The sequence below is a fragment of the Triticum dicoccoides genome, chromosome 2A (assembly GCF_002162155.2).
Source record: "Triticum dicoccoides isolate Atlit2015 ecotype Zavitan chromosome 2A, WEW_v2.0, whole genome shotgun sequence".
Taxonomy (NCBI): domain Eukaryota; kingdom Viridiplantae; phylum Streptophyta; class Magnoliopsida; order Poales; family Poaceae; genus Triticum; species Triticum dicoccoides.
This window is the reverse complement of record NC_041382.1, coordinates 650,093,842-650,109,733: the sequence shown is the minus strand read 5'-3', so window position 1 is coordinate 650,109,733 and position 15,892 is coordinate 650,093,842. Positions and strand designations below refer to the sequence as shown.

Sequence of the window (15,892 nt, the reverse complement as noted above, 5' to 3'; positions counted from 1 at the left end):
TCCTCGCCGCTGAACCCGCGCCCCTGCCCCTCCCTTGGTCCGGCCGGCGCCGCCCCTCCCCTGTTCCTTTTTTTCATATATTATATGCTTGTTTTTTCAGATTATATATATATATATATATGTGTGTGTGTGTGTGTATATATGTGAGTATATGTATTGTGTATGTTGCTTCTTTTCAGATTTTTTTCATATATATGATGATTTGTATTTTTCTTTTTTATAAAAATGTATATATGTTTATATGTTCTCTATGTATATATGTTCATATATGCAAAAAAGTTAGATTTATATATTTAGAAAAGGATTATCTATATATGTTCTCTGATTTAGTACATTTTAGGTTAGTTTCATTTTTAGAAAAGTTTTATATATTTAGGAGAGGAATAAGGAAAATAAGAAGAGGAAAAAGGAGAAGAAGAGGAGAGGAAGAAAAGGAAGAGGAGAGGAAGAAAAGGAAGAGGAGAAGAAGAAAGGAATAGAGGAGAAGAAGAAGAAAAAATAGAATTTTTTTCTATTTTTTCTTCTTCTCCTCTCTATTCATTTCTTCTTCTCCTCTTTTTTTCTTCCTCTTTTTTTCTTCGATCTTCTCCTCTATTCCTGTCTTCTTCTCCTCTTTTTATTTCTTCTTCGTCTTCTTATTTTTTATCGGGTCTGTCATCGTCGATATACCCCGTGTCCCCATAACTTTAACACGAGGGGGGCAGGTTCGACCTACCCCCTCCCCGATAATATTATTTTCCCATGTATGTATGCAAAAGTTACATTTTTAGAAAAGTTTTATATATCTAGCTAGGAAAGGAAGAAGAAGAAAAAGAATGAGAGGAAAAAGGAATATAAGAAGAGGAAGAAAGGAGAAGAAGAGGAGAGGAAGAAGAGGAGAAATAAATAAGAAGAAGAAAAAAGAAGAAAAAGAAGAGGAGAAGAAGAAAGGAATAGAGGAGAAGAAGAGAAAATAGAATATTCTATTTTCTCTTCTTCTCCTCTATTCCTTTCTTCTTCTCCTCTTTTTTTCTTCTTTTTTTCCTTCAATCTTCTCCTCTATTAATATCTTCTTCTCCTCTTTTTATTTCTTCTTCGTCTTCTTATTTTTTATCGGATATGTCATTGTCAATATATCCCGTGTCCCGATAACTTCAACACGAGGGGGGGTTCGACCTACCCCCTCCCTGATAACATTATTTTCCCATGTATGTATGTCGTCGTTGTCGATATAACCCCCTCCCGGATAACTTCGATCATGATAACTTATACCACGGGAGCACCCCCCGGCCCTCTCGCTCGACCAAAACTCTCGAGGACACCCAAACCCTAGAAACAAATGATGTCAGTCTCCTACCCCCTCCCGCCGCGCCCCTACCCTTGAAGCGTTGCCGAGGCCACCCCAAACCCGCAATAAGTTAGGTCTACGCTTGCCACTAATATATCCACATGCTGTCATGTTTGTGTAATAATTGTCATGTTGTAATATTTGCAGAAACAATGGAGTTCGGACAAGACGAGGAACAAGAACAGGTGTTGGGGGACATAATCTTAGCCGGAGGTGATGTCATGTCGTATCTTAACGACAATGATGGTCTGGAAGCAGAACAGGGTGAAGAAGAAGCAGGCTACGGTGATCGAAGAGTGGATGAGGAAAGACATGATTATGATGGCTCCGGTGACCTAATGCTGGTGCAAGACGGAGCCCGTGGTGACGGCTCCGGTGACCGAACAGAGTCCGGCCAGGTAAATATATTAGTTAAGCCTGTGATGACTAGCTAATTGATGCATTCATTGTTTTTGTATGTACACATATTAATTAACTCTCGTCTAATTCTTCTTTTTTCTAGCCCTCCGGATCGAGCACAACTTCGGTAAAGAGACGAGGCCCGAAGAAAAAGTTGCGCTCGGATGAAAGGTTTGAGATCATAGAAATCACGCGCGATGGCATGCCGATTGAACCCATCCGGACAAAGGAAGCATTTGCTGCTCAGTGCGGGGTTCTTGTTAGGGACAAGATCCCGATCAGCATCCAACAATGGTGTAAGCCTAAGAGCGAAGACCCTGAGGTGTCTTATGTCAATGATATGCAGAAAGATGATCTTTGGACTAAGCTGAAGGCAAATTTCACCCTACCGCCAAAGGAGGATCCGGAGAAGCCAGTTAAAGAGCAATTAATCAAGTCTCATGGTCTTAAGAAGATGGCAGACCTATTCAGGAGGTGGAAGAATGAGCTGAAAACGTTTGTCAACAAAGAAGAGACACCAAAATTCATCGGCAGATATGAGAAGATCAGAGATCACTGGCCCGCATTTGTGGCCTACAAGACATCGGAAAAGAGTAAGAAGATGTCGGTGACAAACAAGAAAAATATTGCAAAGAAGAAGCTTCACCATCGCACGGGGTCAGGTGGCTACCTCAAAGCCCGGCCTAAGTGTGCCAAGGCTGAGAATGATTTGCTTGATAAAGGGATCGAACCAGAGACAATGAACTGGCCAGACCGTTGCCGGACTTGGTTCTTCGGGGCTGGTGGAACCTTGGACCCTGTATCAGGGAAAAGCGTTTGGACGAACGAGCAAATGAACATACCAGTCAAGAAGCTAAAGCACTATATCGATGCAGCACAGCAAGGGACGTTCGTTCCAGACAGAGAGAACGACGAGCTCACAATGGCCCTCGGGAATCCTGAGCACCCTGGACGGACACGAGGCACGCCAGGCTCCGTTCCGTGGAATGCTGGTTTTCCGAATGCAGGCGGTTACAAATGCCAGGAGAGGAGGAAAAAAGTGGAGCATGCCCAAATTCAGACGCTGCACGAAAGGGTTCAAGCGCTAGAGGAACGAGAAGTAGCTAGCAGCAAGCGACCTGCCGAAACTACCCCTGAAGCTACCCCGCCATCTCAGCGAAGAAGCAGTGTGGCTTCCACCGAGCTGCTTCAGCCGGAGCATGTCTTGACGGCTCCTGCTAGCTACCCCGTGGATGCTATCACGGAGTCTCAACATTGCCACCTTATGACGCAATGGCAGAACTTCAAAGTCAAGGCGGCTATCGGCTCTGTTCGACCTACTGAACCCGGCGTAACTTTTCACTGTAGTCCGATTCCAAAAGGATATGCCAGGGTAACGATGGACGAAATAACGGAGGGATTTGAGGACCTCCAGCTTGACTACCCTACCGGTGAAGGGGAGACTCGGCTGGGTTCTTGTCTATTGACTCCATGCCTATGGTGGAAGGAGCTCATCAAGCTTCTGAACTGGACGCCTCTGCCTCCTCCTCCGACGACGACGAGTCAGGGCACTCCGCCTTCTCCTCTGCCTCCCCCTCCGGCAAGTGATCAGGGCACTCAGCCTCCTTCTCCGGCGCGTGGCGGCACTCCGCCTGCTTCTCTGCCTGCGCCGGCGGCCCGAGCAATCATCCTCCTCCTTCTCCGCCTCGTCAGCAAGGGCGAAAGAGACCCGCCGCTACTCCGGCTGCTCCGGCGCGTCATAGTCCTCCTCCGCCTCGTAAGCAAGGAAAGAAGACAGCCGCAGCCGCTCCGTCTGCTCTGCCGGCGTCTAGCAGTACAGCCAGAGGCAGGAGGCAATACAGATTCGGTCCTTCTCTGAAGACTCCAGAGAAGTTACCATACGAGAGGACCCCGGAGAAGAACGCCAAGATCGCGCGAGCTGAAGTGAGGAACTTCTTTGAAGGGGTGAAAGCAAAGAAAAATCCCCGTCCGGAGGACAAGGTAGATTCGTTGAAAGCGAAGCGCACTCTGGCTGCCCTGAAAAACCAACAAAGTCTCCGCCGAAAGGCAACTATGACCGCATTATTGCAAAGTCATTTGTCGAAGCGGAGCGGTCGGGAAGTACTGCCAGTGATCAAAGGTTAAAAGAACGACGAGCTGGGAGAAAAATTCCCCAGCTCGGCGAACAAGCGAACCAATTGTGCCCCCTGCTCAAGGTGCCTACTAATGATCCAAGGATGGTGCCCGGTTATAGCAATCTTGGAGATTACCTGCCCAACAATGTACATTATGAGTTCTTGGATGTGGAGGAACACAAATACGAGTACGGGAAGCCTCTCGTCAAAGATGAAAGATCTCTAACAATGATGATGTGAAAATTCCATGATTGGTACATGAAAACCTGCAGAGAGTCTGGGGGCAGGAATACTTTGACACTGAGAGTTAGAGAGGAGCATGACCTCGTTGGAATTGAACTGTTGAATGTTTCATTTGAGGAGTTCTTCCAGTTTTTCAGTCAAAAGGCCCTCGATAAAGCAACGATCACTTGCTACTGTCTATAAGTAGTACTATTTCTGTCATTAAGTCTCTCTATATAGGTCAGCTCTTTCATTGCATGTATTTATAGTTAGAGAGAATTCCTTATTTAACACCGTGCCTAAATTTTATGCCTATTTGACATCTAGAAATAATTTCTTCCCTATCTAACAACGAGTCTAAATTTTATGCCTTTTATAACACTTCGTTTCATTTTGAGCCAAAATGACACCTGAAAAGACCCCTTTGCCCTCAAGTGGTATGTTTGTGTGCGCGTGTTGTGCTGTTGCGTGTGCGCGCGCGTACGTGCGTGCTACTGCTGAGTGTCTGTGTGTGTGCGTGTGTGTTTGCTACTGCTTGTGTACGTGTGTGTTTGCTAATGGGTGTGTACGTGCATGTGTGTGTGCGCACACGCATGCTGTTGCGTGCATATGTGTTGTGTGCATCCGTGCTGCGTGCGTGTGTGTGTGATACGAGCGTGCAGTGACGAGGACAGAAATATTTTTCATGTGTGGCAGAGTTTATGAAGGGCAAAATCATATATAATATAACTGTGCAAGAGCTCGCTAGAATAGTACATATAACTTTGTGTTCAACAAATACGATCAAACTGCGTGTACTCTTTTTAAAGGGGAAACGTGTGGAGTGCACTGAAGGCACATGCTGATCAAGGAGCACGGCCCATTAGCCATTATCCATTATCTATCAGCAATCAGACCAGCAGGGCCGGCACGGACGCACGGCTAAGCTAAAACCAAACACGTACTATACAGGAGTATGCTAGCTAGTATATCATACAACTAAGTATGTGCACCAAATATTAGGTATGGCGGGCACCAAATCTTGCCACATTGCTGGCTTCGCCCCTGCGTGCGTGTGTGTTGTTGTGTGCGTGCACGTGCGTGTGTGTTGCTATGTGCGTGCTACTCCCTCGCACTGATGTTGCGTGTGTGCTACTGCCCCACGCACACACATATCACATGAAGGACAAAAGAGTTTTTTCCGGTCTTATTTAGACTTAAAATGGACAAAAGTGTCATAAAAGGCATAAAATTTAGACTCGCTGTTAAATAGAGAAGAAAAAGTTTTCAGTGTCAAATAAGGAAACGAAATTTAAGATAGTGTTAAATAAGAAATTCTTTCTTATAGTTATCCTCACTATATTATGCAGATTGAAGATCGCCGAATTAAAGAAAAGACAAATCGGTGATATTGGGTTCATTAACACAAATCTCATAGATGCAACTGAGGTTAAATATCGTGCCGAAGATACCGAGGCCAACTTGCTACGATCGTTGGTAATAAATGAAAATAAAGATATAATACTCTTTCCTTACAACTTCAAGTGAGTGTTACTGTCTTGTGCATATTCGGTTTTCCTTATTAGTCCAGGTTATAGTAATGTAATTGATGAGTTATGCATGCGTGCGCAGGTTCCACTATATTCTCCTAAAGATTAAGCTTGAGCAGGGACTAGTAACCGTCTTAGACTCGAGACGAAAAGATCCCAGGAATATGCGGACATGACTCAAATGCTCGAGGAGTAAATTAAATCGATCATTATCCACCATATCAACAACTTTGTTCATTTCCTGATATATCAAGTAATTGTTTTCTTTGTCTGGCAGGATTTGAAGAAAATTCACAAAAAAAAGCTCCGGGACTGCTGAAGAAGCTGCAATTTAGACACCCGAAAGTAAGTACTATAGTAACATGTTCCGCGCATCTCCTAGTGATTCAAGCGCTAGTTTCATCAATATCATTTGGCATGCTTGCTTATCAGTTTGATTGACCTCTATTTCTTGTAAAGTGCTTGTGGCAGGAACAAGGAAATGATTGCTGTGGATACTACGTTTGCGAGTCCATCCGCCACACGACCTGTGAACGAGGGTACTCTGACAAACAATATGAAGTGCGTAAGCAATAATATTCACAATTTTATTTTATTACCATCATTTGTGTTGAGTTTCATTTATTCATATATATATATATATATATATATATATATTGACCCCCTTGTTCAAATTAGATGTTTCGGATGCGGGATGAACTCCTAGCACCAGATCGTATGCGAGCAATTCGAGAGGAATTGGCGGCATTCTTCCTTGACCATGTGATCGCTGAAGATGGAGAATACTATGTGGACCCTGTGTTCATATATAATTAGGAGATTATATTGTAAGAGATAATTATTGTACATATGTAGTCAGTAGTGTCGAATAGATATACGAGAACTTGTTGTTCGACCAATCTCTCGGAGAAGGAGAGGTGGTCGATATCACTTCTCTCTGTATGCATATGTTCATGACGATCTTCTGTTTCCTTTATTTGCTTACTAGCTAGCGTGTCTAGTCCTCTCTATATATACGTATATATAGCGTCGTCCAAGCAAGGACATAAGAGAGGACACTTCTCTCTATTAATTAGCTAGCTAACACAATATATGAAACATCTAAATTAAACCCACAAAACCCCCCAACCCCCCCCCCCCTTCAAAAAAAACCCAGCCCCTGAAATGCTGACGCGTGGATACCTATTGGTCCCGGTTGGTGCCACCAACCGGGACCAAAGGCCCTCCTGCCTGGGCTCGGCGCACCGGCCACGTGGAGCCCCATCTGTCTCGGTTCGTGTAAGAACCGGACTAAAGGGTTAGGGCATTAGTAAAGACCCTTTAGTCCCGATTCACAAATCGGGACAAAACGTCCTTATCAATCGGGACGAATGGGGTTTTTTCTACTAGTGGCATACACGTTAGAGTGTGGGAGAAAAACTTATAAGGTGGGTTGTTTTACTCACCACTAAGAGCTTGAGAAGAGAGCACATACACGTTATCTCCTCCTTCGCCGTCAGCCTGGCCTCACACACGCGTCATGTTTTGTGATCGAGACGCGCTAGGACGTATGCAACCTGTGCATGCTGCCTTAATTTTTGTCACGCGGGGAAAAGAAATTGAAAGACGAATCGATGCAATTGGGTTTTTGGGGAGCAATCTAGCATGACTGTTGGATCTTCCACCATCATGACTGAGCACGATGACTTCCTGGAAGATGACTTCTTCCCCGATGTCAACTACCCCCTCGGCGACTGATGAACGGTGCACCTACATCTTTTTCCACCGCACCGTGTGTCGTCTTCTCTCTTCTGTTAGGATGTGTGTCCGGTCTACTGCTTTTATGTACCGATGTGGATATAATGTTTGCCTATTATGTACCCAATTGCATGAATACTTACACCACTTTTCTATGTTTTATCTACCATTTTTCTTGATTAAACTTAATTAAAAATTGCTCAAATATTCAATATCACATGCACGGTTGAAAACTCAACCGCGATATTTGAAATCTCACTCGCGTGAGCTGTAGCAAATGCTTACATACAACTCCATCACTACATGTGTTCCGAAAGGAAAAAATTCCATCACTACACGGATCCTAGGCTGACACGCTTAGCAAGCTACAAATAATCACGCGTGTAAAGCTTACATTGATGAACTTCAACAGCAATCATATTAAGGATTCATGCCGCGCACGATCAGAAAGAACAACTCTGAGTAGATTTGCATGACCCTGTTACAAAATTAAAAAGAAATAGTCCTAGCCCAGTCGACATGCAAAACCACAAGATATTGTTAACAAAAACTCCAGCTTAGATGATCAGCATACCCTTAATTTGATCGTCGAGTTCATCCCGTACGTTCCCTTAGATTAGATACAAATATTGTTCATCGCTGATGTGGTAATCGCATGGGTATCCATGCCAGTATGCCGCAATAAGCTAGTCCTTTGAGTTGCATGCATCATCAATAGATCGCCACTCTTGGAAAAGCTCTTTGAGTTGCTGACGTGCCACGAGTCCCGTCACATCTACAAAGTGTACGTCTCCCTTTTAAAAGTTGGACGACAAAGAAACAGCTCTACCGTGAATGCGTGTCATGTCCCATGGTTGCCGGCCCCCCTTCGTTATATATGCGGCATATTCCACAGCTCATATAGAGTACGTACATTGGATGACAAATAAAATCTCTAGGGAGGTAACCTGGTTGATTGGATGGGCCTATTTGTATGTACATGGGCCAGTGGGCCAGGCCGGATATCAACGTGCCGCTTGGTGGAGCTCCGAGATACCATCCCGGTCCACTGCGCGCGTCAACGCGTAGACGCGTGCCATCGCCGGCCTCACCGAGTCTTCGGGTACTCTCGATATATGGCGATCCCCCTCGCTCATCCCCCTTCTTCTACCGCCGCGCGAGACTGAGCCTCGGCTAGGCCCCAAATGGCGAACCAGCTTCTGTCCACCGTCGCGCACCGCGATACCCTTCCGGAGGGTTACACGCGGCCCGAGAACGACCGGCCGCAGCTCGCCGATGTTGTGACTGACAGCAACATCCCCCTCATCGACCTCGCCTCGCCGGACAAGCATCGCGTCATCGCTGAGATCGACCAGGCTTGCCGCACCTACGGCTTCTTCCAGGTCCGCCTTTTCACCACGTGCATGCCCTTGGTTCTGTTCTACAGTTCGCACTACGCATGTTAGCCTCAGATAAGCCTCAAACACGGCGGCTAGCTAGCTAGATTACTTTTCCAAGCCTTCACGGCTTGCTTCAGCCGCATTGCTTCATTCTTCAGACAAGCAGATGCGGATTTAGAACGTCGGAGCTAGCCCCGGGTGCTCCCATGCCCTCTCTGATCGACGTAGACGGCTATTCGCCGGCCATAAGTATAACATTTTAACCAGCTTGGGTTTGCCAATTTCTTTTAGATCATAAACCATGGGATATCAGAGGAGCTGCTGGAGAAGGTGATGGCTGTGGGGCTTGAGTTTTTCCGGCTCCCGCCGGAAGAGAAGGCCAAGCTCTATTCTGATGAGCCATCCAAAAAGATAAGGCTTTCTACAAGCTTCAACGTCCGCAAGGAGACAGTGCACAACTGGCGGGACTATCTGCGCCTTCATTGCCACCCGTTGGAGGAGTTCGTGCCCGACTGGCCATCCAATCCTGAAACGTTCAAGTAAGCACTAGCAACTCTTAGTCTATATTTTTTTGCGAGAAAACTTTCTATCTATTCATCAACTATCAAGGTAGTACAAAGAACACTAGAAGTAAAAATTACATTCAGGTCCGTAGACCACCTAGTGACGACTACAAGCACTGAAGCGAGCCGAAGGCGCGCCGCCGTCATCGCCCCTCCCTCGTCAGAGCCAGGCAAACATGGTTGTAGTAGACAGTCGAAAAGTCGTCGTGCTAAGACCCCATAGGACCAGCGCACCAGAATAGCAACCGTCGCCGATGAAGAGAAGCATAGACCGAAAGGATCCAACCTGCAGACACACAGACGTGGATGAACAAAGACTAGATCCAGTCGAATCCACCGAAGACAAACGCCGACCGGATCCCACGAGATCCGCCGGAAACAAACCTCCACATGCCTTTCGACGATGCTTGAAACATTACCGGGATGGGGGGCTAGACGGGGAGGACCTTATTCCATCTTCAAAAAGTTGCCGCTGCCTCGTCTTCTTGAGCATGGCACAAACCCTAACTAAACTCAAAAAACCATCTAAAAATGGAGCAACATGGCTTATTTTGGACCAACGTTTTGTGCATGTTGCAGTTTTGCCTGATGTTGTCTATAAAAATAATTAGTTATCAATTGATTGCACATAGTCATCCGGTAAAAAACATTTGGCCGTATGCATTCATTCTGATGCAGAGACTGGGGCGAACCCCCCTTTTCGCAAAAAACATCCGGTAAAAAACATCCTCTTGTATTTCTCAAAACGTTCCGTCAGTTTTACATGTAATAAAGCCCACATGGTCAAACCGATACAAACTAGCTAGTGAGAAAATACTCAAACAAGCAGGTCAAAAATAAAATAAAATGACAACCGAGCAAGTAACACAAGTTCTACCAACTAAACACCGAGCGTGAAAACAGGAGACACTACACCTAACAAGAGACAACCAAGACTATCAAACAGGACCGAAACCACATCACCTTGAAAAAAACACCGGACACCGTAATACCAAACACACCAAACCATCTCCGGACAGGGTCAATTCGCCGTGGAGACCGTCCCCTCGTTCCAGGGCATGGCGTGCTCCTCCTGCCAGAAGATAGCAAGAACTGAGAACAAAGACTACGGGGTCACCCGAATCAACATCTATTTCCAGCAAGCCTATGAAATATCAGACACAAGTAAATGCATATTTGATGGCGCCAACCGCTGCTCCCTCGAGTTCACAAACAAATGACCTTTTGACATAGATGCGGTCTTCGAGATGCAACTTTCATCATTATTTTTTATATATACTATGTATAAAATTAAAATCCAAAAAATATATTGTTCGAATACTTATGTAGACGAATCTATCCATGATTTTTCATGTACCGGATCCAAATATCTAAAGCAATATTGCCTACATGTAAAAAGAGAGGCAATATTGCCAATCAAAGTTTTAGAAAGTTTGACTGGAGGCTTGTAGAAAACAAAACTTACATATTTTGTGCACCAGAGGGAATACCTTTTTCTGAACATGTGAGATGGGTGAAAAATTTATTTGTTTTGGTTCATTTTCTGTGAAAGTGTTTTATTTCATTAACAATGAGATATTCGACATGAACAAAAATAATACTCTCTCATCTCAGGTTCACAACGCCCACATGATTTATTTTTTTGAAATGATACACTTATTTCAACAAAATACAAGTTATATACCACAAAAGTTACGAAATTTGATACTTCCTTTGAATAATGCAGCAATATAAGTTCCGTACGATAAAACTATTATTTTGTTGATTGATTATTTTCTTCAAATATGTGCGGACTGTAAACCTAAAAGGAGGGAATAGCATATAATAATAATAATAATATAGAGCGTAGGATAATAAACAAAAAATTAGTCCCAAATTAGTTTAGCTAAATTATACTATTTATGTATAATTAAAAACAATTGTAGATATAGATTTTTTTGTGGGGGGGCGGGGGGGCTATTAGTTTGATTTATGAGGTTTTTTAGCTCAATACTATTTTAGCATAATTAAAAAGCAATTGTAACAATGTATTCCAGTTATGTTATTTATACATTGTTTAGGTAAACAGTGGCCCCATGTTATTAAAAAAATGTTATTAGGATCATAGGTCCACCACTGATTATACAGCGTAACATGACAATGATCAAGCCAAATGCTGACAACCATGTCAAGAAAAACTTATGACATGATTCTATGTTGCACTATCACAACAAATTGGCAGGGATTCTTTTTTCATCAATCCTTTATACAAAAATCATATAATGACTATATTTACTAGTACGCATCATCCTTGCGTCTGCATGAATTCATGAACGCGTATGTACAGATAATCGATTGGACATAATTATAGTTGGGGCAAAAGACAGGAAATAACCAAAAGTTAATTATATTTCCATAGTTGGTGAGGCGTGGCAGCTATGGTTAATTAAGGAAAGTGTATATCGCAGAGAATATTGCAACCAGCTATACTGCAGGTCAAAGATCTCCAACTTATATTTTGAGAGGTATCAAGAGGTGGTGCGTCTAAAACAGCTCATCATACGCTTTGCTATGTGGATGGTTTTGAGCGGTGGCAAGCAGATAGATTTTATATTTTATAGAGGGGAACATTCTAAAAAAAATGTGGTACAAAACCCTGAGCACTTGCCGAATCATATATTGTGATACTTTTTCCTGAAGACACACTCCCTAGCTAGCAGCCAATCAAATAAAAACAATATTATCCTTGGAGAAAAAAACAACGTGTGTCGAAGAAGCTAGAAGAACTGGTGCATCCAAAAAATGGATGTACGCACCTACCAACGCTCAAGAACAGGCCTGAATGAACCGGAAGCACCCAAAACAATTTTAGAAATTAGAGATTTAACTTTCTGTGACCATTATTCCATATGTGCACCGGAACATAGAAAGGACGAAATCCATATCATGAACAAATCTCATCTCACAGGTCACCGTCTGGGTACCATGTCCTCCTGCTCTATATATAGCACTAGATATGGGATAGGACTAGATATGTGGATAGCAACTCTAGAATCCTATCTAGAACTAGCAACTTCCAGATTGCACATTACGAGCATGTGCATAGTAAGAGCATCTACAGCCGCAGCCTGCAAATTTGGGTCCTTAAACATCCGTGGACAGTGACTAGATGGGTTTCAAATTTTGCCATTTACAACCACAAACCCTAAAACAGCTAATACATGCAAACACATGCACATCGATGATTTTGGATGTTTAGTCGGGGCTGTTGATTAAACACCAAATATATGCTCATACTTCAGATTTTCACATATGTATATTGGACAGACGGGTTTCGGATGTTTAGTCCCACCTCGCCGCGTGACAAGCGAGTGGAATGTGTTAAATAGCCGGATCGTCCAGAAGCGATAAGCTTCGGGCATCATTACACTCTTTGTTAAGGATATAGATTGTCACAATTAATCTTCTCGGCTTATCACATAGAAGATTAATAATCATGGTCTAAATCCTTTAATAACTAAACATTGATGGTTACACGACTCTTTTTGAATCACAATGTTTCGAACGGGCAAAGTGCACTCTGATGCAAGGGCAGCGGCAGAGCTGTAGACGTTCGATGCTGAGAAGCAATTGTAAAGAGGTAGATCAGAGGGGAATTCCGCTCACTTTTTGTGAGGGTCGGACTGTCAGCCCGACGTGACGGACGCGCTCAGGCCTCCCCATATGTGTCTTATATACGGGTTGATGAGGGATGCCGATCAGGTTGGACGTTTGAGTCCTGTTTAAGACGTCTGTCTAGATAGACTTTTTTTATCGATCACTGACCACCGAGACGCCCGCCGGACGTACAATGGGTTTGAGGCGCCGGACCGTAGATGCTCTAAATCCACATTGGCAAGACGACGAATCCTTGCATTATCGCACCCGCCGGTGTGCCAGCATCAGTCTTTTTCTGACAATGTCCTGGCCAGGCACGAACACTAGCTATCAAATCCTCTCAGCCTTGGGGCACTGGGACTTCACCGTTCACACCAAATGGTCAGGCACACCGATAGAAATGCATGGTGTATGTGCGTTGACCAGAAAATGCCAGGCCCACAACATAATGTGTTGTGGTGTACGTAGATGATAGGCAGTGTGGCCGGCCATACGATCGAGCACCGCGGACGGTGCTTTCTGCGTCCAATTCCGTCCAATTCTCCCTAGTGATCATTGATACCCGATAAGTGATGGGTGCACTATGCGATCGAGCGGAATGAGCACGTGGTGGTGGTGCGGTCTAGGCACTGTCGTTTTGCAGAAGTGCGGTGCTCACTTCGAGCTTTCTCTCCCCATGTGTCGGATAAACTCCACACCCCTCCTAGGGTTTGCTTTTTTATACCTTTTGTCACTTCACAGTTTTGTCCTCGCACCATGCTGCTACTGTGCTACTACATATCGCTTAACCGGTTACATGCATCACTTTTGCAATGTCTATCTCCTAGCTAGCGAACTTCTTTTTATGTCTCGAAATGTCTAGCGTTTCGCACGTGCAACAAACCTTTGAGACACCAAATTCGGATGAGGATGACAGAAAAGATCTTACGCAGAGCGTAGGTTTGCTGATATGCATGTTCCTGTTTTTTTTTTTTGAGGGGTCAGGGGGATATATGAATGTTCGTTCACCCATCATCATCATTGACCAAGTGAAGACAGATAAACATAGAGACATGCTGATCTCAATAGACTTCTATCCCAAGTTTGCCGCGGCGAGCGGAAAGAATATGGAAGAAATAGTACTTGATACCGACCACAGTGGAGTGCATGCCCAACTTCGCTTGCTTCGAATCTGGGGTCATTGGTCAAACCGGCGACTTCCACAGACTGACCTCATGCATGACCTCTTTTCTCTCGTCATGCAGGGAGATCATCAGCACCTACTGCCGCGAAGTCCGGCTGCTCGGCCTCCGACTCCTGGGCGCGATCTCCCTGGGCCTGGGCCTCGAGGAGGACTACATCGAGAATGTGCTGGGCGAGCAGGAGCAGCACATGGCCGTCAACTACTACCCGCGGTGCCCCGAGCCGGACCTCACCTACGGCCTGCCCAAGCACACGGACCCCAACGCCCTCACCATTCTCCTCATGGACCCCCACGTCTCCGGCCTGCAGGTCCTCAAGGACGGCGCCCAGTGGATCGCCGTCGACCCCCGGCCCAACGCCCTCGTCGTCAACCTAGGCGACCAGTTACAGGTAAAATTCCCACGAGCCATTGGCAACTACTCCTAGTAATTTATGCAGTAGTGAGTTGTGACGAGCTGATGCAAACTATGCATCTATAGGCAGTGAGCAACGGCGCGTACAAGAGCGTCTGGCACCGTGCGGTGGTCAATGCGGCGCGGGAGCGCCTGTCGGTGGCATCTTTCCTGTGCCCGTGCAACAGCGCGGTGATCGGCCCGGCGGACAAGCTCGTCGGCGACGGGGACGAGCCCGTGTACCGCAGCTACACCTACGACGAGTACTACAAGAAGTTCTGGAGCAGGAACCTGGACCAGGACCACTGCCTGGAGCTCTTCACGGGTCAGAAGTGATCCGTGTGCGCAAGCTTGCCTCATCTACGGTTGGGTGCAGTGGACATCCACGACGCAGCATTACTCAAATAAAAAATGCCCCCAATGTGCGGGGTTACTCGAGTTGTTTGAACTTGTTTTTGCTTCAGCACAACGTATCTATCGATGTTCATCTTGTATTGTATTCCCTATATACTAGTACGTGTGTGTGTGTGTGTGTGTGTGTTTGTTTATTAATTGTGATCCTACTTGTAAAGAATTATGGTACACTGGTCCAAGAGGAAACGCTGTGTAATAAATTTGCTGTCGAGGAGCTGAGCTAACTAAACCAAAATGTTAGAGCAACCATAAGAAGCCCTATTAAGTACTCCCTACTTAGTGATCTAAACGCTCTTATATTTCTTTACAAAGGGAGTAGTAGGCTATAATGTGTTTCCTGCCATCATCAGAATCCTATTTTGACGTGAGAAGGTAAGAGAAGAGAAAAGAGAGAATGAAGCCCGCACACCGTGTACCACCCAGCCTAAACACATAAAACTAGAGAAAAATAACCTCAGTGCGAACGTTACAAGCATGTGTTTCACTAGATGATTCCCCGCGCGTTGAGGTGGGATGTTAGCAATCGAATCAGCTCGTGTGAAGGGTGAACATTAGTCACAACCCAATTTTTTTTCCCTAAATCTTTGTTCTGAATCTAGAAGCATATGCACTCATGATTTATCTTGCAATTTTTTCCTAACATGACCAACTTTTGATTCACTTTCACTTTCAAGTTTAATTGGAGGCCATGAAAGTTTCACAAAAGAAAAAAAAATCAGAAATTGCATAAGGGCAGGAAATGAATTTCCTTAGATTAATATTTTCCCCATTTTATTTGTGTGAACCAGGGTTTGAAAATAGTTTATATTGGGCATTTAAACTATGGTTAAAACCCTGGATAAAAGAAAGAAAACAGAAAAAACAGGAATAAAAAGAAAATACTTTGCAAATAGGCCCATTAGTAATTGCCAAAAATAGTTTGTCAAAATCCTCTAGAAAAATGTCCAAACAATTAAAAATATTCCCAAAGGATTTTAGGAGAAGTTGTTCTTTTGAAG

At 44.5% G+C, this 15,892-nt stretch overlaps 1 protein-coding gene across 1 annotated transcript; it reads left to right on the top strand.

The window, feature by feature from the left end:
* The first annotated feature begins 8,449 nt into the window (after positions 1-8,449).
* On the top strand, positions 8,450-15,108 carry LOC119355979 (flavanone 3-dioxygenase 2-like). Its single transcript, XM_037622875.1, has 4 exons — positions 8,450-8,710; positions 8,999-9,246; positions 14,151-14,478; positions 14,568-15,108. Exons 1-4 carry the CDS (start codon positions 8,513-8,515, stop codon positions 14,814-14,816), a joined length of 1,023 nt encoding a protein of 340 aa, XP_037478772.1. The 5' UTR covers positions 8,450-8,512; the 3' UTR covers positions 14,817-15,108.
* The last annotated feature ends 784 nt before the right edge of the window (positions 15,109-15,892 follow it).